Here is a 25,268-nt window from a genome sequence, read left to right as displayed (position 1 = left end):
ATACATGCAAGACAGTACAATGAACTTTCTGAGGAAGGCCACACCTGAACCCGTTCAGGAAACTCCTATCTTTCTGGCAGTTGGACTGGGAAACAACCGGTTCTACAGCCTTTCACTAGACAAGAAATCCCCTAATAGGACATCAACCCAGTCTTAAGGCCTGCACTAATTTAAACAGCTCTCATACAAAGATCAAATTGGTTAACATAGTATGACAGCGTTAAAAGCATTTGCCGGTGCTCAGAAAATGTGGAAGTTGGCATTTCTTTGTAAAACATTTCACAACTTAAAACATGTTGAAAGTTTGGAGCTTGTAGTTCTGTATAGTCATATCTGACAATTTGAGATAAATGTATAGTGTATTTTTTATTTTTCTATTTATCACAGAACGTTTGTGTTTTGTTAGCTTGAGATAGTTTTCTTCTTATAAACTTACCCCAGATATTCACTTTAACCTTTCCAGATCTCGGATATATCAGAAATAAATCTCCTCATGAAGGCCTCCAAGGACTGCGCAGTCAGGCTTTTAACACACTTCAGCAGTCCCATTTCAACAAAAAGATGTTTTAGTGTTGAATCAGCAGCAAGTCTTTCCAAGCTGAATGAACATACAGTGAGCCATCCCTCACCAGTTCACCTGCACGTTCTGCTCACTCTTCCATGTCGTCCAAGTCCCACGGAAGGATACGGCACACTGTCTGACATTCAGAGCTAAGAACCTTAAATACCACCACCTTTCACATCACCCAGCAGTCTCCCTCCCTCATCTCTATCTGTTTCTCATACACTCCCTCTGTTCGGTAAGCCTGACAGTCACTTCCCAGTAAGAAGGAAACAGTGGGAGTGAACAGCACGCCCCCTCACAGTGAATCAACACATAACAGTTTCTGAGGAAAACCATCTGACTGGCCCTGCCCCCTGTTCCCATAAAGTAAGCAGGGGAAAGGCTGTGTCTACTCGAGGAACTAGGAATTCCCCTACAGGCCATGAACAGCTGTCGAGATGAGAGACGATGACGAAGCTGACACACTGGAAGTTTGCTGGCTGAGCATATGCAAACAGAAACCGTGTTTGGTGTTTTGTATGAGGGTAAGAGTGAAATTGTATTTAATGCTACAGAATATTTACACAATAAGTGACTGGAAATTGTGTCCACACACTGTGGGTGTTGACATGCACATTCATGTTTGAGCGGGTGACACCATGTTTCCTAGAATAGTGTTTTTATCTTTGTTAAATATTATACATCAGGAGGGCAGCGAATAGTACTTGCGTCATGGGCACGTTAACGATGAGATCGATTCTTGTGAATATTTGCGTAGCTGGAGTCATTTGTTCAGGGGAAGTCTGATAGGGGTGTATTCAATAACACAGCCTTCCTAAAATAACTCTGTTTGCTCCCTGGTGATAGTCACACATGACAGGGATGGGAAACTGATTGGGTTCAATCAGATGAGTACGACAGGACTGGGTCAGCAGGGTCAGGCCACAGTTTTTAAACGTGCCCACAGACATTAATATTCAAACAGTTTCATTGTTCAGTGATCCTGTAAAATACCCTCCGATTTCCTCATCCTCTTTAGTCATCTTTTATACAGTAAACTAGTTTGGACTTCATGCATACTTCCTCAGAAAAAAAGCCCTGTTAGATTAATTCAGTGGATTTCCTCGATCTAGACAAAAAGGGGATTCCACATGGTGTTGGAAAGATTACAGCAAAGTTCCCTTATTGTACTCGGATGCGCATTTACACATACTTCCTGGATGTATATAAGTTGTTATGTGTCATGACTTTTTGCTTAGCACACCCAGATAATGTAGTGACTTTAACCAAAGGTAAAATCCCACACAATCAACAGGAGCCATTACTAGAATAAGAGGTACAGAGACCCCATAGAGTCCCACTATTGATGTGCAGTGACTCTAGAATCCACTTTCAAACTACATACTTGGGCTGGTGGGATAAGTTGCAATTGACATTTTGCGCAGGACTTCAGAAACAAGCCTGGCTTTCATGCTGCTGTTTGAACACTGGGGAAATCACTCGCAAAGGTCACTGAGCCCATTTCCTTTCTTTCCTCCCCATGCATCTAAAGACCTGTAACAGCCCCTTTCAACTGTACTTCTCTTACTGGCAGACACATTCAAATGTCCATATAGGAAGTGAAAGAAGGTGGAGGTAACCAAAGAGCAAATGGGAGATGAGACAGCATATTTTATTACAGCGTTTCCTTGTTTTAGCATTAATGCTCTGACATACATTTTCATAGGGAATACTGAGAGGAAATCCTGATATTTTTATTTGTATTAAACTGTGTCGTAATCACCAATCTTTTTTTTAAAACAGCACAGAAGTCTGACAGTTATTACATGAATAAAGCTGAATATTTAATCCAGGACTGCTTTACTTATTCATTTGTGTCACTTTGCCATTTTAAAACGTAGGACCACTACGTGTCTCTGAAGTCCTTCTTCCCCATCCCACAGGTGATCCAAAGAGAAAATACCCCTCTGCTCCACAAACGTCTCAAACAGGTGCAGTCCACCACCTACACCAAAGTAGTGGGATTTGGTGGCGAGATAGACTAGACCACCTGGGGCCAGCAGTTTGTGGAGGGTCTCATGTAATGAAGGGTAGTATGCAGTGTTGTAGATGGTCTCCGAGGTGAATATAATGTCATATTTGGGTTGTGGGAGCTCGTTTGTAACCAACGCAATAAATGTGCTCCAGTCACCAGAGAAAAAACGACACTTGGCTTGTAATAGGTGCTTGGATTGGTCTCTTACAGCTCTCTTCTTAGGTGGTGGGATGCCATCTTCCGCCTGTATTTTTCCCTTGCCCTTCCCTTCTTCATCATCTTCACTCTCTCCTTCATCCTCCTCCTGGCAGTTAAGTATTACATTTGGCACCGTGAGCTGTTCAATAACTGTACTGTTATAATCTTGAAAGTGGACCTGCCTGGCTCCTCTCCTCAAGGCCAATATCCCCAACAGGCCCGCACCACAGCCCAAATCCAAAACTGCCTTCCCCCCAAAGGTCTCTCCGTCTTTCTCAATCAGCTCCAGAAGGTCGTACGTGCACTCCCACACCTTCAGCCCTCCCTCGTACACGCCAGAGATGAGATCAGACCTCTGCTCCGCAGTGCGAGAAAGAATTTTCTCCCCGTCTTCTCTCTCACAGGCCGTCTTTTCAAAAACTGTCTCGTTGAGGAAGTGAAGAGGAGGAAGAGTTCCTATGGTAACTGTTTCAGTGACAGCATCCATGAGAAGGAGCTGTGGGTCAGATGGTAGAAGGTGCTCTTTGGCTTCTTTCACCGGCTCTGCTAGATTGGTATTCTCCTCCATCTGAAAAATACAAAGCAGTATGTATGGTTAGGGAACAAATTTACTCCTTCAGCTACGTATGCGTCTGACGGCTCTGTGGAAATATATGACATACATATAGACAACATGTGATTCAAGTTGACAATTTAATGGCTTGAGGCACATTCAGCAGTCCATGTATAAATCCGCAATACATTTAGGCTGTGTAGCTACTCACAGTATGGAAATTTTCAGATTTAAACGACCATAGTGCTTTTGGGTCTTCATAGGAATTTCCTATGAATTGTGGATGCCATAAGTATGCTGTGTTGTGTTAGTGTTTGGGTTAAGAAAATAAATACTGTTCATGTTTTATAGGGTTCACAACTCCAAGTTTAAATTAAAAAAGGCTATTGAGACTCCTGGTGATGAAATGAAAGTTGTTTATACGGTATCTTTAGTTTCTAAATGCTCTTATTAAAAAAGTTGCTTTACTAAAGGCTGGTTACCTAGCTGTGAGCTTAGACATGGGACTGTTACAAATCAGCCATGTGATTCAGTGTGTGACTGAAACACTGTCATGTGTAGATCGGTTAGTCAAACTGTGCATGTAGACACACCCACCATAGCACAACAATTTAGATAAAAATGCATGGCAAGTTTTTTTTTGGCATGCCTCAGACCTTTGTGGTGTCTGACATAATAACTCATACTAAAAAAATAGCTATACGTAACAACTCATACAGGTCAGTATCAGTATGAATTTGCATGATTCCTTATTGATATGCCCTATGATCACCCTATGACGTCAAGGTTCTTGGGCAAGGAGATGGTCAGCCCACGCTTTGGATGCCCACTAACAGACCACTTTTAGTTGTTGTAATGGAATCATTCATACAGTGGAAATGACTCAATTAAATAATATGCTATATGCATGTTATTGTAGAGTGTGTGTGTGTATTAGTGAGGGGGATGTCCCTTTGCACTCTTCTCCTGTGCTCCATTCAAGGGGCAACAGCATTTTTGTTTTACTTTCTTCGTATTTACTGTAACACAAAACAAGTCTATCTTTATAGCTGGATACATTTTAAAATCAATATTATTCCATCATTTGATTCTACACTCTAGCCTGTAAAATTAGATATTTAACAGGATGAATGATCCGTGTGTATATACATAGGTGCATCTCAGAAAACTTGAATATTGTGGAAAAGTTGATTTTTTTCCTGTAATTTAATTCAAAAAGTGAAACTTTCATATATTCTAGATTCATTACACTTAAAGTGAAATATTTCTGGCCTTTTTTGTTTTAATCTTGAGGGTTACAGCTTTCAGCTTATGGAAATCAAAAATCCATATCTAAAAATATTATATTACATATAATATTACAATAAATAATGTAAAAATACAGAAATGTTGTCATGACAAGAGCCTTTAATTTCTCAGTCTTGTTCAGTATACACAAACAAAGTTTCACTTTTTGACTTTTAAATTATGGAAAAAAATTTATTTTGCTACGATATTCCACTTGAGATGCACCTTTATATATAAACAACTACATTAATTAATGTAAATTGAAAAACCCAAAACCCTGCTAAATTGATTTTATTAAAGTGTGTAAGACTTAGGAGGATCTATGGACCCTTTTACATCTTCCACGGCTCTGCTATTTTAACCTACTATCTTCCTAGCAAGCATGAACCTCCTGGTCTCAAAAGTGATACCAGTGTGCAAGTTGCTTTAAAACAGCATTATTTTTAATGGCCAGCAGAGAGCGACATCACTGGTTGCAAAAATAAGTCAGATTGCATAGGACTTGATGGCAAAATGAGCCTACTTCTCACTTGATTTATTACCTTAGTAAACACTTTCCTAATAAGTTTATGGTCTCAGTTGCTAGTTTGAAGTCTTATTCAATACAGCAAGATGTTCATTTTGCATGTTATGGTCCCTTTTAGAGAAAAATCGTAGTCCACAAACCAATGGGTGATGTCACAGTGACTACATCCACTTCTTTTATAAAGTATATGGTTTCTACGGTAGCCCAGAAACGAGTAGTTTTATCTCTGGGTACTATAGGACACACCGACTACGTGATACAACCTTGAAACGGTTATATACGGTTTAGGAAAAGATTCTGGTTTAGGTTAAAATAAGCATGTTAATCCACGAAAAGCTCTGAGGGGGTGTGTCTATAGTAAAGTGGGTGTGTCATTTAGTAAATTGGGTGTGTCTCGTGTAGTCTGCGAGACAACCTTTTTATATACAGTCTATGGAGACTAGAATATATAGATCCTTCAACCCAGAACACACAAACAAAACACTGGCTCTAGATAACGCCTTTGTCACTTTGTTTGAGTTTCATGGCCACCGTAGTTTCTCCTACACACTTGGGGGAGGGAGAGGCGAAGGTTATTAATTTGGTTGCAATCACAGGGTACATCCCAAGTCTCTCTGACATTTCCTCGTTCCTCATTTAAATCAAAAGTCGTTCTTGTCTGCCCTTTAGAAGGCTGTAACAAAAAGAACAGTCACTTGACGTACCATAAGGAGCGACAAAGTCAGTGTAGGGAGGGTGGTGGAGTGGATGGGTGTGTTAAGTACACTAAGGACTTTCACTCACCACCGAGGTTCGAGTCCCATGTGAAAGAAAGTCAAAATTGGCAGTTTGTAATTTAAATAACATTTTGTAGATGACTCACGTCACGAGACTTACATAATGTACATATTTTAAACCCAAACCACAATCTTTTAAACCTAATAGTTTGGTTGCCTAAACCTAATTAAACTAGCACCATTTCACAACATTTACCATGTGTTAATACATGACTTACATCACTGGGCTGGTACTTGCCAACGCTCGTACATGTCGTTTTGGAAAACAGTCATATATGTCATGGGACACATGACAATCAACCTATTTAGTCTTTTAGGTATGAGGACGTGTTGCTTTTACTGGCTGACATGCCCCTTTATGGATATTAGTTTTTGATTAGACACTGCAGCTGAATGAACAGATCTGATACATCACGTCACTGGACTTTCAGACAGGGGTAAAGACAAATAATAGATTAAACTCAAGTGTATCACTCCCAATTTTTTTATTTTATTTGTTTTCCGTTTCACCATATAGTTAAAAATCTGTTTTAATTCTGGTCTGAACAAGAAAAGGACCACAAACAAACAACTTTCTTGATTTATTAGAAAAAATACCCAATAACTTATTACGGATACAATTAAAGTGAGAGAAAGAGTTGGAGAGTCTGCTGTCAGCAAGAAACTCTTTATATCTCATTTATCGTCATTTCCATTTTTGAGGCTGATAATTCCTGAGCGTCAGGTTGGATTGATGAGTTACATAAATTTAATTTCCCCTGAAACATTAAACCTAATAAATAATTTCCAATGTTCAAAAGACACCATGATCACATTCTAGGTTATTCAATAATGAATTCACAATCAGAATATCCATAAATACAAATGCAGATAACAAATAAATAAATGATTGGTGATTTTAAATAATTATCCTGTGACTCTGAGGACACAGTATTAATACAGAATGAAGATTGTTATTCATGTGTAGGTGTTTCTTCAACAGGTACCAGCTACAGAGAGAAAACATGGTGCTCTGGCAGTGATAAAGGTGTGCCTATATTAGTATTAGCACAATACAAATGTGTGTACAGTCTCTACAGCTGTTAGGAGACTGACAGCTGATCCAGCTGTAAACTCCTGCAGCCATCATCAGAAAGCTTTTAGATCCTGTCTTAAAACTCACTTGTAGTCCCTGGCTTTTAACCCAGTATGAAAACTGAGAGGTCTTATGTTGTTTTATTTGTTCTATGCGTTTTATTTCTTGTCCAGCACTTTGTAAACATTTGTGTTTTATAAATAAAATGGATTGGATTTGATTTTTTCTTCTCTCCTCTCATGGTCTTATAAGGAAAAGAAGCAAGTGAGGGAAATGTGGATGCAAATAAGAGACTTGGATGTACCCATAGACTGTATATAAAGATGGACACATGAGAGCTCCCCAAAGTGAAACCAAAACATCCATCGCCCCCTGGTGGCTGGCAGTATAGGTCATAAAACCTACTGCCTTCATTAGCAAATGGGATATGGCCACATAAAAAACGTTTTTTGGCGAATACGTCAGCTGAGAAATTCGCAGTGGACTTAATAGGCGCCATCTTTGGGACTGAGAAGCATTGTAAGTTATTTTCTTATACATCCATGATGGATACCAAAGACTGCTGGAGACACTCCCCCTTCTTTATATAATTGCAATTAAATTAAATGCAGTTTGCAACCTCACCGCTAGATGCCACTAAATCCTACACACTGGACATTTAAAGGTGTTCTCACCTTCACTCCAGCCAGTCCAGAAATATTATCAAGTCATGTATTAGTTTCTCTTTTTAAGAGTTGACCAGATGGGTTTTGTGATCTCAGCTCCATTTTTATTAAAATGATTAGGGAATCTGTTTAAAAAACTGGGTCATTAAGCTTGAGCTTTTTAAGCTTAACGTTATTTATGTTTACATAAATAAGTAGGCTAATAAAGACCAAGAAGTGTGAAAGTAAGTGGACTTTGAGTTAAGATTATTTTAAGAATGAAAAATGAATAACTTCAACGATTATTTGTTTACAGTTTTATTGTTTTACTGTCTTTGCTTTGATGCTGTCCTGGTCCTACTTGCTCTATTTGCATTGCTACAGATTTGAATGCCATATTGTGCAGTAATAAAGATGTTATTACAAACAAAGTTGGCTAAGCCTATAATGTTAGTGCCTTACTTACAGCGTGTACTGTTCTTGCCCTGACAAGCCCTCAAAATTACACAAGCCACTGCATCCATTGTACCTACAATCGCGCCCGCGGGTCGACTGGCCCAAGTCACTTGAGAGGAAACTACATCACAACCTGACAGCTTTAGGTTAATTTAGAAAAACCCGAAAAAACATAGACTGTATTTAAAAAGAGAAAAAAACTTATTTGTAATGTTACTCACAGGTTTTGCAGCATTGTCTTTCTTTCCCTTTTGCAGGCCATTTCCACCCGCGTCGTCCAGGTTTGTTGTTAGTGCTGGAACATCGAAGTTAAAACAAAACGACATGACGACTGACAAAACCGCACACAGCTAGTTTGAGGTTGGAAAGTTTACTGCAGGCTGCTCCACATGGCGAGCAAACTAGCGTGCAAGTGTAGCTTAGCTGAGCCGCTGCGTGTAAGAACTGCAAGTCCCAGAATTCCGATAACCACAGAAATTAAGCAGCCGTTACAAATCCGTTTAAATGAGATTAAGTTTAAGGGCATGTAGCATAGGAAATGTAGGCACATAAACGTACATTTCAATGGTAGAAACCAGCCGTGTCATAAATGTTGTCATTAATTCCTGACTCACACTACCATGATGCCTTTCGCCGCCAATGGCGCATGCGCACTAACTCCAGATCAGGATTCAGATTAACTGTCACAGATGGTCCCTGAGCCTGCTCTTCTCCGCTAAAATGTGGTCATAATCCCGTTTTTGCCTCCTCTTGAAAATGTCGACGGGAGGGGTGTTTTCGGCACTTGTCTTGCCTTCATAGAACAGTGAGTATTCCCTCAAATACACCTGAAACGTTAGTAAATATCAGAACGCAGCAAACAGCGTCGGGTTTTTGAATAGAAAACACTGTGTGACAGCCACACAAAAGGGTTTGGGAGCGTTAGGATTCTGTGACACTGTTCACACAGCAAAGTGTGTGATGGACAAATGAACTGTTAAGGCTTCCTTGGTGCGACCGCTTAGCTATTTGCCGTGCAGTGGTCTTTGAGTAGCCTGTCCGCGGGAGTAAAGCTGAATGTTGCTGCTGAGAAAAAAATAAAGTCAGCTCCACTCCAGACCACTGCCCCTCTCACCTCAGGTAACGCTAACAGCAAAACCTCCACCCAGACTCCACCCTGTCTGGAATGCAGAAAAGCAAGATTGTTTTGTATTTCTTGGCTTTTGGTCACAAGCAGCCAGCGTCCGTTCACACAATCACAGTGAGTTTCCATTGGATTCACCAGCGGATGCTCTGGCTTGTTCACCTACGCCTTTAAATTTGTAGCAGTCCGTACCTGATGAAGTTAAAGTGTCAGACTGCCACAGACTAATGTGGTGAGTTATATAAACTGCTTATCTGCTAAAAGATCCAAGTTGACAGGCTCCCAAATTCAGCGTTTGGTAAGTGTGATATAATACACTGGATTAGAGCTGAAACGATTCTGATAATCGATTAACTTAACTGTTTGTAATTTTTCATGCTAAAATGCCAAAGATTGTCTGCTTACAGCTTCCCATTTAACAATGTGCTGCTTTTATGTGTCTTAAGTGATAGTAAATTTTATATCTTTGGGTTAGGCTTTTGAATTAAAACCGATTGTGGGCTTTGGAAAATTGCAATGGGCATTTTTCAGTATTTTCCAACATTTTATAGACTAATCAATTAACTGATTTAATCGAGAAAATATTTCTTTGCCATAGTGACAATATTTGCATCCCTAGACTGGATTGTTAGTTGAAACTACTTTCTATGTCCTTTTTGTTGTGGATGGATATATTATACATGCAATCACATTTACATTTACTCATTTGACAGACCCTTTTATCCAAAGTGACTGACATTTGAGGAACAACATACAAGCATCAGTAAAGTAAGAGATCTAGCAAGTGACAATAGATACTACTAACAGAATTAGTGTTGCAATTGAAATAGAAAAGGCTGATTTTCAACTTGTAACTGTATCTTTATTTTTTTTACTCAAAGGTGTGTGCATATTACAGATGCAGAATGCGGTGGTGTCCCAGCTCAGTGCTCCACCTACTGCGCTGTGTGCGGTTACAGTCATGTTCCAGGAGAGGAAAGAACAAGCTGCCTTTGTGGATTAGAGAAATATGGGCTTACTTGAGTCTGGTGCTGCAGTCACTGTACTTTAACTCCCTCACAGACTCGGATGTGGTTTTCGACTCAGTTTTTGAACCAGTGTTTTGGACTGTGGATTATGTCACCCGTTGGTTTGGCACGGTGAGTGTGTGTTTGTCTGTGTGCTTTAATTAGTAAATGGGAGTTTCTAAGTTTTTCCCTAAAGAAAGTTCTCTATTGGTGTCTCCTGTCTTTTCCTGAAAGGTGTTTGTTTGTCTGGTGGTGATACTGACCAGTTCCATCCTGGCGATCGCCTACTTGATCCTACTGCCTCTGATCCTCACCACATACTCCCCTGCATGGATTGCCTGGCATGTTTGTTATGGACATTGGAACCTCGTCATGATTGTTTTCAATTACTACAAGGCCACGAAGACTTCCCCTGGGTACCCTCCTACAGTAAGAAATAAACTTTTCTGCACAGTCACAAATAGCTTTACTAATCTGGCCTTGGATGAATTTCATATTTAGTAATGCAACAAAAATGTTGTCTTTCAATCAGGAAAAAAATGACAGTCCATTTGTGGCAGTCTGCAAAAAGTGCATCATGCCCAAACCAGCAAGAACACACCACTGTGGTATCTGTAACAGGTGGGTCAATGTTGTTTTTCTCTTATATGTTTCCTTTATTGATGAGAGGTTTGTCTTTGGAGTATTATGTATTTCACTGTCTTTATCTTTAATTGGGAAGAATGTATGTTTGTTTTTTGTTTTACTAACAAAGCTAAAGCTAAGGGTGGGTTGGAAAGCCTGTGGTGCTGTTAGGTTACATTTCAAACTTCCAAAATCTTAACAAAGGCAAATAAGGTTAGCAAAGGGGCTTGACTAAATACCTTAGTCGACCTATAATCTTAGGACTTCTTTAACTAATTAACTAGTTGATTTAGTTGAAAAATCTGTAAAATTGTTTCTCCAGTACTGATGATGAGGGCAATCTTACAAAGATAGAAATAGTCTTTGTCAAAGATGGAACCATGTTTGTGAAAATGTGATTTTGAGAACAGAGCTACAAATATCTAATAAATCAATCAGACTGAATATGTTCTTTTTTCCTTTGCAGGTGCATTCTGAAAATGGACCATCATTGTCGTATCCTTTGTGCTAACATTTTTTCATATCGATATTCTTTTTGTAGTATCAGAAATCACATAATGAGACTACGAAGAGAAGGTTGGTTTTCCTTAATGTCAGCATCTCAGCCTGGTTGAATAACTGCGTGGGCCACTTTAACCACCGTTACTTCTTCTCCTTCTGCCTCTTCATGACCTTGGGCTGTGCCTACTGCAGCATCAGTGGCAGAAACCTGTTCCTAGATGCATACAGTGCTATTGAGGTGAGATGCTCTGACTCACACCACACTGTTGGGGCTGCTGTTGCTAGCCTGCTTGCCCTTGTCTGTCACGTTTTCTCCATGTCTGGTGTCTTTCTCTGCGGGGCTTAACTGTTCCTTACTGACACTGCCTTGTTTCTGTCGCGGGCTGTTCCATTAGCGCTTTAAGCATTTGGACATGGACAAGCCAGGGGTACCAGTAACAGGGATGGGACTTCTTATAGGGCTTCTCCCTCCTGGCCAGGTACAGGCTAAGAAGTACACACACAATAACATTGTTAAGCATATGTGTTTTTTTTAATTATCTGTTTGTTATGTAATAAGTGCTCTTTTTATTTTTGTAAAGACCAACTATCAGACACCTGCACCTCCATACACCTTTAAGGATAAGATGATTCATAAGAGCATCATCTACATGTGGGTGCTTACCAGGTAAAAAATGCACTTCATTTGACTGTAACACCTACTGTTAAATCCATATTACAAACTAATTCAAAGCAGGCTTAGTGTATGTAATGTGTTGACACTGGGATAGTGACAAGAGAAGTATACTCAAAGATATCAGTATGAGCACGAAATCTGCTTGATGTTTAAGCATGCTGTTGTCCCACAATGTGATGCACAAAAGAAATGGAGGAGCTACTCACAGCTGCAAATCAAAACAAACTGTGGATTGTGGTGAAATAACTCCAGGTGGAAAACCATATTGTTTCCTCCATAACTTGCAGAGGTATTCCAAGTTTGCAATTTGAATTGCATACGTTCTATCACTTCCTGTTAGTACAAAACAATAAAGTACATTGATTTGTTTCCTGCCAACTCCAAACAGGGTGCATTATAAATGACATACTGTCACTATGTAGTATAGAATGAGGACATGTCGGTTGTCGTTTATTATCTTGGCAGCGAATGTAATAAAATGGGTATTATATTCCCCGCTGTGCTAAAAAAAAAAAAAAGAAAAAAAAATTCTATATATATAAAATATAATTTTTTTTCTTTTTTTTTTTTTAGCACAGCGGGCGTGGCTCTGGGAGCTCTCACTCTTTGGCATGCAGTTCTCATATCCAGAGGGGAGACCAGCATAGAGAGACACATTAACAGCAAAGAAACAAAGCGAATGGCAAAACGAGGAAGGGTAAGCATGTAAAATATTTCAAATGTTAAATGAATTCAGGTTGTAATCAGTTAAAATAAAGAGATTTTTTTTATGATGAGCCAAAAATCAATTAACACAAGTCACATGGTTTAAATATAAATAAAACATGTTTTGATTTAAACAGCAGGGACCTATTATAACTATTCCATTTCTTTTTCTTAAACTGATCTGCCAGGTATACAGGAACCCTTTCAATTATGGCAGGCTGAATAACTGGAAAGTCTTCTTTGGCGTGGAGAAGAGAAGGTGTGTCTCTGATGTTTATAATGATTATCTGTTAAGGTGCCCGTGCATCAAATATGACACATGCTGCCTTGTTACTCTTGTAACCTGTTTTGCTTTGTCTTTTGTCTCTAGTCACTGGGTGACACGTGTTCTCCTTCCCTCTGGGCACGCCCCACCTGGTGATGGTTTGACGTGGGACGTATTCCCAGTTAAAAAGGACTTAATACCTGTATGATGGGTACTACTACTTTGGCATACTTGTAGCCTAATTTCAGCAGACTTTGCTGGGTCCAACCTGCTCTGGTCACTGATCCGTTTGGCTTAAAGGATCCTTGCATGGTGGCATAATACAGCTGAAGAAATGGAGTCATATCAACCTTCAATACCTCATATGCTGTGGCATTGCTCACAGTTCGACGGTCTACATTTTTCACCAGTGATAAGGCACTGTGTCATGGATGGTTTGTTCTCCACCTGGTTTTACAGACTGGTCTTACTTGACTCTCAATTGAACTAGTGATGGGTTTGATAATTTTATAAGCCATGTCTACTGACTGACATATTTTTTGGACTGAATTACCTTTAAAATAAAACCCAAGCTGATATTTACGAAGAAAAACTAAAACATAGAACCCCCCGCAAAGGTTTAGGACATAATGGTTCCTCCCATCACATGCTCACCCCTGTCCAATATTATCATTTGAAATGAACTTTCAAGGCAAGCTGTAGTACCATGATAATGTGTTATTTATCTGTATTTTGTACCTGTTAAGTTAATCAATCTTTATAAATTGCTTTACTTAAACAGTTGGACACATTGAGTATTCAGTTATTAAATATGCACATTCACTGTTATTAGACATACACAAATTTTTTGCACATCTTATAAAAGTATAAATATTCACTCTGGTGATTTTAAGGTAAGTTCATGTGCCTGAATAATTATTAGTAATGATATTCAAATTGTTTTACCCCAGGCTCCCTTTAAAAGACTGAGCAGGCTAACAGCGGCTCCAGTGTTATGTCACAGTGTTGCTTAAGCAGACAGACCCGGAGATATGCCGCTAGTAGGGGAGGATTAATTTAGATGCATACCAGATTTGATCTGCAGATTCATATGAATATATTACATCAGAAACAAGCAGCTACAGCAGTGGAGATGCACAGCATGTGATGAAAGCAAATGAGCAAGAGGAGACATGAAGGTTCCACCTACAATTTGAGCAAAATCTTGCTGGCATGAGACTAAAGCCTAGGGAATTTTTATTTGATTAGATTTTTCATTTAATGCCTTTAAAACAGTTAGAAAATGGTTGGAGATCTTGCCAGTTAGAGGGGGGAATGTGAGAGGAAGAGATTGTCTGATAAAGGCAGAGAAGCTTAAGGGATGATAACAGATTTTACCCTGCCACTGCTCATCACAGCCTCCCGCTCTGTCTGAACCATGCACACACACAGACCTGTCAATACTCAATCTTCCAGAAGATGTCAGTGTCCAACATGTCAAGTTTGGTCAGAAGCTGTACAGTATGTTGGGAGGATAGGATTAATTGATCATAATAATTTTATATTAATACGGTTTATATTAGAGGGCATCATAAATTCTAATAATTAGGATACAACTATTGAAGTGTTGTTTCCTAATAAATATATTTACACTTCATACTATTCATTCATTTTGACAATTTCCTCTCCTGTTGGGTATGTTGTTGCATCAACTAGTTAGATTTTTACGATTTCTGTTACCAACTGTTAAATATGGTTGCGCTTGCGTGAGCAGCCGTTAGAGTGACATGCTGTGGTGAATTCTTGGCATAGATCTATAATGGCCAAACATTAGGATGCTAAGTACAATCTGTATGGTGCAAATATGTCAATACCTTCATTATATGCTCTTATTTCAAGATCGTAACAACCCTACACAAACACACACACACACACACACACACACACACACACACACACACACACACACACTGTTGTTGTCATGAAGGCCAGGATCAAGTTGAGCACATTAAATCGGCTACAGAGTAAATTTTTAAGTAAGTTAGCTTTTATTTTTACATTAAATCTCAAGTATTTGGACGCTTCGTGAGAAATGATAAAGTACTCCAACACACACTCTTCACACACTTCAGGACTTCTATCTAACAATTATGTGGAAGACAAAGGTAACCTTCCTCATCAGGCAGCTGAAGCTATTTATATTGTGAGGTGTTTCTGTTTTTACCTTCATTTGCACATACTATAAATGCACATAAACCTATAAATGGATAGGCTATATAGATTTAACTTTTGTGTTTGTGCCAAGCTTAAATTGAACAGGATTAACTTGTTCCCAAACCAAGATACAACATAATCCAATAGGCTATAGATGTAAACTATATAGCTGATTTTATTTAGTCTGTGTCGGGCTGTTTCCACAAAGCTAATGAAGCTAAATAGCTAAGTAATAACCTTATAGAGGTGAGACCTTTGGCTCAAAATTGGGATTTTGTAAGAGGAAACACAAACAATATCAGTTAGTGTCTTAATTTTTAAGTTATATAAATAACACAATAACAGACTTTAAAAAAAAAAAAAAAGGATAAAACGCACTTCGACTTTGGAGAAACCTTTATTAATTGTTATAATTAACAATCAACTTCCGCCTTTCATTTCAGACTAAAATCTATGTTAAGGAATGCAAATGTGTTGCACAATAACCCCGAATATTTATTTCACGGTTGTGTTTTTTCACCAAGTTTATCGTTATTAGCGTTTTCATTATTTGAAAATTCTGCTTGATTTCGAGCTGAATGGTTATTTCCAATCGGCACTATTATTCTGGAGGATTGACTTCTCAGTTTCCGATCTTATTCCGATTAACCTGACGCAGGATGGAATAATTAATCTAAGCTGCGCATGCGTGTAGACTGATTTACTGATTTAATTCGACATCAGCGGGTTGTGCGGGCTCAATGCGTTATGATTCGGGGGGAATACGGATGCTGATTGCATTTATTTTTTGGAGAAGCTGTTGAGACTTGGGGGAGGCTCTGCCGGGCCAGACCGGTCGCCAGTCCGCCAGCCCTGCACGGACACATTGCTCCCACTTTGTGTCTGTCACCTGCGGAGTCGCATCTTCTGCTGATCATCGCGTCAGGATCCGGTGATAACTTCACTTGGAAGCGAGTTCGGATGTGGCAAGCAAACTGCAGACGAATGCATAATTTAGCAGACTGGATATCCGGTAGGCAAAATGAATCACAGCTGTTTTAAAAAAAATAAAATACGGATAGGTTATAGCAAAAAGGCACGTGACTAACACGACTGCAAATGAAGCAAGTGCATATTTTAAATTACAAACAGAAAACATAAATTGTTAAAGTGGATAAAAACATTAAAAATATATATATATGTATGAAGTGAAAATCAGAGCAACGTAGGCATGAGGTTCAGGCGCGTGTCGCCGTCAGCTGGCAGTACACGTGACATAAACATCGCAGCTTGTCTGACCTCACAGGAACAAGGAGTGCTGAGCTGTCATTATTCCCTGATGATGCTTTTCTCATAAGGCACTTATTTTACATCACTATTAACTGTTTGTTTACCCGACATTTGAAAGCATTTCCACTTGAATATATGGCAACTATGTAGGTAGACTGATGATTTTTCTCCTTGGTGTGGGATATAGGGACAGTGATGGGAGGCTGTGTGGGCAGGAGTAGGATGGATGGACAAGGGAGTGCCCGGAGCTCGACAAGGAGCAAAAAACGTGGAGGTAAGAAGCTGAAAACACAATGGACTGCAGACTCTCAGGTGCTGGAACAAGAACATATTTTTCTTGTGAGTGCTTTAGAAACACTGCTGCACCAACGGTGCTTTAAGTCTAATGGCAATGTCCTTAAACCAGAAACTGGGGCAGTTTCTATACATTTATTTTTGCAGAGAGTGCTGTCACACGAGATGAAAGGTGGTGACAATATGAGGCCTGCGCTTGAGATAGAGCCTACAAACATTCTTATAGCCCAAGCACTGTTACATTAAATTAGATTACTATTTTATCATCGCTAAAGGGAAAATGCTAAGGGAGGCAGACACAATTATACCAGGACACACTGTCAGAACCAGTACAACACAGCAATGTTCACTATAGTACCTTGCACAGGAAAGTGCAAAGGGCTGTACACACATATATATATATATATATATATATATGTATAGCACCAGATAAGATAAAGCCTTAACATCATGCGTTCACGATAAACTACAGGTTAGGAGCAGGATTCCGAGCTACACCCCTTGTTGCATGGACATCTTTCTCAGTCTGACAGCTTACTGTCTCAGGTGTTAAATGTTTCAGGCCGCATGCTTTAGTCATTTGTCCAATCTGTGCTGTTTTATATAAACACTGGTCAATGCATTAGGAAAAAGCAACACAGCACTAGGCTGGAGTGTCATGCATTATGTATTGAGCAGCAACCGGGCGGCCTGCATAGAGAGTTTTCATATAAAAGTTTGACCTACTTGGTGCACAATTTGCCTTACGTCGACCTGCTGCAAAATATATTTACATGCAGAGAGGGATCATTTACCTGCAAGGCAGACATGACCTCTCAGATCATGTTTACAGACTTAGACCTGGAAACACAGGAATGCTCTGTAATGAACTGCCTGACTAATAGTTGTGGATATACAGTATCTGAGAGACAGATTTGTCTTTATTTAATAAATTGCAGAGCCTTTGTGAAGAAAAACAATCACCTGTTCGCAGAAGTACAGTTGCATCTCCTTCAAACAGACAGTAATAGTCTGTCAGGGGTTTATTGTCTGTTAATAGGTTTACCATGTTGCCTTTGGGTATTCCTATCCTGTCCCTAAATAGAGATGATAGGATTAGGTCTCTTGTGTAAATAAGCTACCTTCTGGCTAGGACACTCAACGTACTCATATATTGAACGCTTTCCATGAACTGATCCTGTGTTATTTTTGGGGTTGTGTGGTGTTATTAGAAGGGAAATAAGTGGAGGGACGGTAGTCACTTTTAAACAACTGGGGAAGTGTCACAAGGTGACCGAGTGTGCACGTCGCGGTAAAACTAGATCAGGTGGTTGTCTCGTCGATTGCAGCAAGCTGGTTGGACACAGCAGTCCTCTTTCTCAGGGTCAGTGTCTGTACCTCATTAATGCGGAGTTTAAAGTGACTCACAACAAACCTCTGAAAAAGAACAGCTATGGGAGTACCAAACTCCAGGGAATACAACTACTATCACGCTCCAAACACACCCTTTAGGATGCTGAAAAGTAAGTATAGATTTTTGTGTTGGGGCAAAGAAATTCTTTCATGTTTTTGTGATTTCACTTTTGTACGGCTCATTGTGTGTGTTGAGTTCAAGATTGCCTGTGCTGTTGATGCTATTGTTTTTATTGTTGTCATGTTGTTGTTATTATATTAAGATTTTTAGATTTTCTCACTTTCTGTAACAGTGAATACTGTAAATTAAATACAGCAAATGAAAACTAAGAAGAAGAGAAGGAAAATGGCAAAAAAATACATGGAAAGCAAAGAGATCATAACAATATAATAGACAAAATCCACATTGCTGCCTCTTACTGAGATCCATGCGTTCACGGACATTGATGTCACGTTGTAGGCAACGTGAGACTGATTTAATTCAGTTAAGGTTGCAATTCGGATATTTAGGTGATGTTGCTGCAAGGGTATTTAATCCATCAATCCATTTGGGCTGACTATTAAAACTAGTAGTAGTTATTAAGGTAGTATATAGAAATGGTGCAGTATTAATAATAAAAATAACACATTCATTTACATGACAGACACTAAGTAGGTTGTTTTCCATCCACCAGGAATGTTTAAGTGTGAGGTTAAGATTTTCATCCACTGACTGAATTTGAAATAACTAAGCTTAGTTTCCAGGTAGGTAGATTTACAGCTGAGGACATGTTGTCAAAGCTTCTCTCTCTGAACACATCAACATCACACCCATCCTATCATCTTTACACTGGCTTCCCAGCAGGTTCAGGGTTCATTAAGGTTCTTGTTTTCACATCTATAGAGCCTTTCATGGCCTGTGTACATCTCTGTCCTGCTCCACCCTTATATCAGTAGTAGGTTGCTTAGGTCTTCTGAACAGGGCTCGCTGGTTGTCCTTTGCGCTAGACTGAAAACAAAAGGTGATCGTGCCTTTGAAGTGAAACGCTGTTCCTATAGATTTACCTTCTGCCATCTCTGTTGATGCCTTTAAAAAGCAGCTGAAGACTCATCTTTTCACACTTGGCTTTGTCTCACCTTGTGCTGTCTAGTGTTTGTAATCGTGTGTGCTTTAAAGGTCTGTTGTTGCTTATGTTTTATTGTTTGATTCATTCTTACTGTTTTTTTATGGTGTTGCTTATTTTTTATTGTTGTTTCTTTTACTGTTTTTATGGTCTAGTTTTAATAGTTCTACTCTTGTGAAGCAAATGTGTGACCTTGCTCTGTGAAAGGTGCTATACTAAACAAATTTTACTTACTACTTACGTCACGCTCACTGACTTACTACAGCAATGAGGTGGATAAAACATTCTTCATATAATGCAGGTTGTCGTCACTGATTACATCCGCCTCATTCTAGTAAGCACAAAACCAAACCGAAAAGGTACCTACAGTGATGTTATGTTTAACTATGTACAGTCAGTACAAGCTCTGATCAAGCATGTTCAGTGTGTAACGTGCTGTGGCTTGTGTGCGTTCTTTCAAACCTCCTGACTTAAAAATATCCGATGAAGCCTCTGAACTGAAACCTAGGAAGGGATTTGGCCCTCATATTGTCTCTGAATGTGTCTCTGAATACTCTTAATGGCTTAATAATTGTTTTTCTCTCAAGCTGTTATGCGCATACTTCTTGAATTCATTTGGCATCACAGAAGGTCAATGCAACTTGTAATTATCTCAGTCTACCTTCAAGCCTTCGTCACTCGGGTTACTCGTTAGAATTCCAGGCAAATAATAATAATAATAATGATAATATTTGCAGTTGTGTGGCTGGCATGTTAAAGCACTCATTTGCAACTTGCAGCTACAGTAACAAAAGTAGACATGAAGACTAAAAACCCATGTTTGTGCAAGAGAATTAAAAAGAATAGAATATTCATTAACATAATAATGTCACAGATACAGGATCAGAGGAATATATTTATAGCAGTTACTTTCTCCAGACTTCTGCTTTATTGTAATTATGGCATTAAATATGAGAAGGTTGATATTACAACATTGCATTTTATTTCTAATGCATAAAATGTAAATGATAAAATGTGTACATCGTACTTCTGAATTAATACTTACGCAGGCACACGTGAAAAATACACCCTAGATACATGGTGTCACATGTATCAATATACGGTCACCTGTGTTGTTAATTCCAATAAATATAATTTAAATTTGTCCACATTGCATGATATGCGCAAGATATAAGTATATATAATTGACTGCGTGACAGTGATGCCTAGTGATAACTTGATCATTGATTTATAGCAGCTTTGTGTTTTCATGTGCATGTTGTTGTAGACTTGTATTAGTCCCTGAGTGTTTTTGCTGGCTTTCATTGGCCAAATCTCAATGCTGCTCATCTCTTCAACCAATGCCATACGGGATACGCGCCGATAAATCCTGTTATGTGGGACCTGATTACTGCCTGTAATCCACTGGTGTGTGCTTGTGTGTGTGAGTACATGTCAGTGCACATGTATGTGTCACTAGACACTGTCGTAATCAATGATACTTGAAATAATCACTTCTCAAAAAGACTTTCTTGGTATGCTGGTTCAGTGGATATACCGTATATACTAATGTGAAAACCCCTGCAGTTTAAGATTACTCATTATGGCAGTTTTATGCAGAGTAGTAATTAGCTTTCCTTAGTCTATATATAGCAAATTAAATGGTGTTGAATATCACAGATTCAAGCGCATTGTGCTTTTTCAAGCGTTGTTTTAATCAAATACTGAACATCCTTCAGTGTGGGAGTCTTAAGATGAGCCTTTTTGTCCTTGTCTGACCTCACTGGTATTTACATGAGACATCCAAGTGTTTTATATTATATTGGGAAATTTTTCTTCTGCTCATAATAGTTTGTTTTTTTTAGTGTTGATGCTCTTATATAAGTTCAAAAAGGTACCATAAATAGATATTTTGTGATTTATTTTAAAACTATAGCTCTGCTGAGTACAATATATTGGTAACACACACATTTGAGTTACACAATAATAATTCTTGCCACTCACTCGTGTCTGGGGTAGTGGTAAAGTGCTCAGCCATTTTTAGAGCAGTTGTGACTTGAGCCAACCTGGCAACCGTCTACATAGTAAGCAGGTTTCTCAGAGCTTCACTACCTGATACTTGGTTTGACTGCCCTATAATCCCTTTTACCTTAGCTGTCTTAACTGCGGCTATTATGTCATTAGGATAAATTAACTGCAAATGTAGTTTCTGGTACCTTTTTTCAAAACTAAAAGTTGCTTGCATGACTGTCAAGCAGAGCTTAGCCCTGATTATATTGAATTACAGTCTTTGGATCAGTTCTTAGATCAGTCCTTAGATCATGTTGAACACTGCCTTCTTTTTTCTTTCAGGACGCAATGAGCCCCTCAAGAAGGAGCGTCCAAAGTGGAAGAGTGAGTACCCCATGACGGAGGGCCAGCTGAGGAGTAAGAGAGATGAGTTTTGGGATACGGCTCCGGCCTTTGATGGACGAAAAGAGATCTGGGATGCACTCAGAGCAGCAGCCCTGGCTGCAGAGTGCAATGACCTGGAGCTAGCACAGGCTATAGTGGATGGAGCCTGCATTACTCTGCCACATGGTATGAAACCACCCACAGGCACATGAACACACACACATACACATGCCCTCTCAGATATGGAAATGTGCTTCATCCAGCTATCAACTATAAGCTGTAAATGTCCTGGAACTTCCAGCACAAATACATAACTCACTGTAATAATTCTTAAAATGTCAAAGGACAGTTTGCAGAATCCCATGCATCAGTTGTTCAGAGATTACTGCTGTAATAGTTACATAATAGCCGCAGTGCTGTGTGACCGCTGTGAATGGATTGGTGCACAGACAGCCATGGCAGAGTAAGGTGGAAAAAACACTCTGCTCGTGTATATTTACCTAGTCACACACAGGAGTGTTGTTGTTTGTAACAGTTTGATTAGTTCAAGGACACTGGTGTTGTTGATGTACATGTGATGTAAGTAAATATAATGTAAATGTGATGGCCTAATGCTTCCCCTCGTGTATTGACAATGGTTGGCAGTAGAGAAGGGGTTTATGTATCAGATTTAAAGTTAGTCGCTGTTACTGATGGAATCCTGTTGTTTATGCAAGTCATTTCTCCCTCTGCAGGTTCTCTCACAGAGAGTTATGATGAACTGGGCAACCGCTACCAACTCCCGGCGTACACTTTAGCCCCGCCAGTCAATCTCATCAGCGAAACATCCAGTGATAGCAAAGTTTCTGAATCCACACAAAAACAAGCTCAACCCCCTCCGTGCAGACAAGAGTTCCAGCTGCGGGTGCGATTGTCAACAGGTAAGAAACGCCCAGTGTGACCTATAATATATATAGGACATTTAAATCTAAACAACTACATGTTATGCAGCTTTCCCCAGGCATATGACATTTCATCGCATGTTGTCTCATCTAGGCTGGAGAAGGATGTATAATTCATAGCTTTTCAGTTTCTCACAGCTTGTTCCAAAATCTGTGTCAACTCTATTTATGCCTTGTGGTTTTCTTAGGAAAGGATGTGCGTCTGACAGCCAGCATGGCAGATTCCATCGCTGAGCTAAAGAAACAATTGAAAGAACAGGAAGAAATTGATGTGATCCGCCAGAGGTGGTTCTTTTCCGGGAAGCTCCTGACTGACAAGACTCGTTTGCAAGACGCCAAGATCCAGAAGGACTTTGTCGTCCAAGTAATTGTCAACGTGAACCCTTCAGTCACAGCTAACTGAGGAGTGAGACAGAGTGAAGAAAATATAAAGGACGTACCAGGGAAGGGTGCAGGAATAGGAGTAGGGCTTGAAATAATTTTCGAGCTGGTCTTGCAGTGGGATTTTGTGTACATTTTTATATAAGAAATTATTGCTTTTATATTGCTCCTTTTTGTATTTTTTCCTTTTTCCAAATGAAGCATTGAAAAGCACTGAAACATTTTAGATTAAAAGTAGAGTCCTAAGACACACACCCCAGTGTCTGTCTGTCTGTTTGTGTGGACAACTCACAGCTCTATTGTTTACATGGGTTCCCCCTCCTTGTCATGTGTGTTTGTACTTGTGCTTGATAAACTGAATATGGTTCACCTGGGGATCCGCAAAAAAAAAATCCATTCTCTCATGCAATTTGAGACGTAGTGTAAGGGTGGCAGATAACTGTAGAGAAAAAGATAAATGTAAATATCAGTTTCCATATGTGTTGTTTGGTCATATAAGTATGTGCACACTACATTTTCAATTCACAACTGTATATTCATAACAAAGACACGGAATGTAATGAAAGTACCTTTCTGAAAGGTAATAAGAGATGATCAGATAGTTTTTTTTATTTCATCACTCCATGATACTGTAGACTTATGAACAATATGATGCTCACTGTACTTGAATAACATCAATAAATATTGTAAATATTAGTCCTTCTCTGCTTTCCTGATTTGTAAGCACCACACATCTTTATAGAAATGTGTAGAAAATTAGAGCTTACAGTGGTTCCCAACTAGGGGGCCACAGGAGTCACATAGTAAATATAGGGAATCTAGAGGAAGATGGTTTTAGGGGATAAAAAAGAATAATATATATTTCTGTTATACAAATGTTTCTGTTATACAACTCTTCTCCTCTACTACGAGTCCAATGCGTTTTTTCAGTTTTGAATGTCTATGTCTAATACCTACCCAAGTCTACCCATTTCAGACCCTCAGCGACTTTATTTCTACAAATTCCCTGCTGGGAGATGTTTTGATTGTCCCCACCAACAGACATATAATATCTGCCCATGGTGAAATTATTTTACTAAACTGGACAGACAGTAGGTGATTTTTAATGTCCAAATCCAGGAATCAAGGAATAGGCCTACACAGAATATGTATTTAGCATAATATCAGTTCTATTAAATCGAGTTCCAGAATTGGGCTAGGCCCATATGATAATCCTGCGGTCCTAGTATAAAGTAGCCATACTCTCATTACTCTCCCTCCTGTAGAGGAGAGAAAGAGAAAGTGTGGCAGCAGCATGACAGGCCGGGTCAGGATAAAACAGAGCTGTTTTCTGTTCTCACTTGTTATTTTTCAAATAAAATAAATCTCGTGCTGCAAATTGAGTGTTTATTTTACAATATAATGTAACAATTATACATTATTTCAGAGTTTAGTAAATTCCTCTAGTTCAAGGGGCATAAGTACTCTGATGGCTGGGTACTCTGATTATTTTCTTAACAAGGTGTTTTATGTCGTCTTAAGATGACCATTCCCGGCTCCCAGTAGGGGAGACTGGGTATGATTGTAACAGTTTTTGCTTCAGCAACTATAACTCACTGAATTTTTTACCTAGAGTTCTCAAATTTGTATACAAAGTACCCACATTTGCTTACTACAAATGGCACCAATTCAATCCTCTACAAGGATATCACAGACCTCGTGAGTTGATATGAAATGCAATGTGTCCCCTTGTTACTACAATGTACTTTATTAAAGAAAATCTCTGTACATCCTTAGGTCTAACTAAAAAGAGGTGTGTGTCTGTGTGTGTCATTGTGTGTATATTCTTATTCAGAGTCAGTGCTTGAAGTGGGCCAGTATTAATAAGTATACCAGCACTTCTATATTTTACTCTTTGGCGTACCGGGACTTTTTCTTGCATACAGGCACTTCTCACAACTGCCATACACTTTTCTACCCTCTCCACCAGAGCGGATAGACCGGAAAAGGGCGATTGACGATACATAAGCCAACATGTGTACAACATGTGAATGGGGAGTACTGGTCACAGTGCTGACAAAATAATGCTGGTAACCCAGGAGTGCGGGTTTGGTGGGCCCAGACTGCATAGGGCAATCTGGAAAATATTAAAATCAAGAAAGTACCTAGTTTTATGTATAGTGGATAGTTAACACTTTTTAAAGAAGTGTTACAACCCACCCCACCCCTGTCAGACAATGTTTAGCTAGCTGTATTACCATAGTGCAGGGGTATCAATTAGAATGCAAAGAGGTCCAGTTAGAGAAAATTTCCTGAAGCAAAGGTCCGGAAAATCAAAACAACTAACT

The 25,268-nt window shown here is 39.2% G+C and overlaps 3 protein-coding genes across 10 annotated transcripts; 2 read left to right on the top strand and 1 right to left on the bottom strand.

The window, feature by feature from the left end:
* Window positions 1-2,195: 2,195 nt before the first annotated feature.
* On the bottom strand, window positions 2,196-9,125 carry mettl18 (methyltransferase like 18). The gene is made up of 2 exons (XM_046070780.1): window positions 8,316-9,125; window positions 2,196-3,345 (listed from the first exon to the last, which is right to left on the bottom strand). Exons 1-2 carry the CDS (start codon window positions 8,418-8,420, stop codon window positions 2,422-2,424), a joined length of 1,029 nt encoding a protein of 342 aa, XP_045926736.1. The 5' UTR covers window positions 8,421-9,125; the 3' UTR covers window positions 2,196-2,421.
* Window positions 8,760-13,781, top strand: zdhhc16a (zinc finger DHHC-type palmitoyltransferase 16a). 6 transcript variants are annotated; one of them, XM_046070777.1, is made up of 12 exons: window positions 8,760-8,899; window positions 9,931-9,985; window positions 10,116-10,356; window positions 10,459-10,653; window positions 10,757-10,845; window positions 11,315-11,343; window positions 11,454-11,587; window positions 11,745-11,828; window positions 11,931-12,016; window positions 12,599-12,722; window positions 12,919-12,989; window positions 13,101-13,781. In XM_046070777.1, exons 3-12 carry the CDS (start codon window positions 10,123-10,125, stop codon window positions 13,201-13,203), a joined length of 1,149 nt encoding a protein of 382 aa, XP_045926733.1. In that variant the 5' UTR covers window positions 8,760-8,899; window positions 9,931-9,985; window positions 10,116-10,122; the 3' UTR covers window positions 13,204-13,781. The 6 variants fall into 6 exon arrangements, with proteins under 6 accessions (XP_045926733.1, XP_045926729.1, XP_045926732.1 ...); XM_046070773.1 differs by having other exon boundaries at window positions 10,099-10,356; XM_046070774.1 differs by lacking the exon at window positions 8,760-8,899 and adding an exon at window positions 8,968-9,515 and having other exon boundaries at window positions 10,099-10,356.
* ubtd1a (ubiquitin domain containing 1a) lies at window positions 8,779-23,637 on the top strand. Of its 3 annotated transcripts, none has more exons than XM_046070783.1 (5): window positions 8,779-8,899; window positions 16,645-16,731; window positions 21,578-21,805; window positions 22,354-22,539; window positions 22,749-23,637. In XM_046070783.1, the coding sequence occupies exons 2-5, from the start codon at window positions 16,653-16,655 to the stop codon at window positions 22,961-22,963; spliced, it is 708 nt and encodes a 235-aa protein (XP_045926739.1). In that variant the 5' UTR covers window positions 8,779-8,899; window positions 16,645-16,652; the 3' UTR covers window positions 22,964-23,637. The 3 variants fall into 3 exon arrangements, with proteins under 3 accessions (XP_045926739.1, XP_045926737.1, XP_045926738.1); XM_046070781.1 differs by lacking the exon at window positions 8,779-8,899 and adding an exon at window positions 15,028-15,139; XM_046070782.1 differs by lacking the exon at window positions 8,779-8,899 and adding an exon at window positions 15,901-16,200.
* The last annotated feature ends 1,631 nt before the right edge of the window (window positions 23,638-25,268 follow it).

This window comes from Micropterus dolomieu, linkage group LG15 (assembly GCF_021292245.1).
Source record: "Micropterus dolomieu isolate WLL.071019.BEF.003 ecotype Adirondacks linkage group LG15, ASM2129224v1, whole genome shotgun sequence".
In the NCBI taxonomy this organism is placed as follows: Eukaryota; Metazoa; Chordata; class Actinopteri; order Centrarchiformes; family Centrarchidae; genus Micropterus; species Micropterus dolomieu.
The sequence above is the reverse complement of the archived record's forward strand: the minus strand, read 5'-3'. Positions and strand labels throughout refer to the sequence as shown.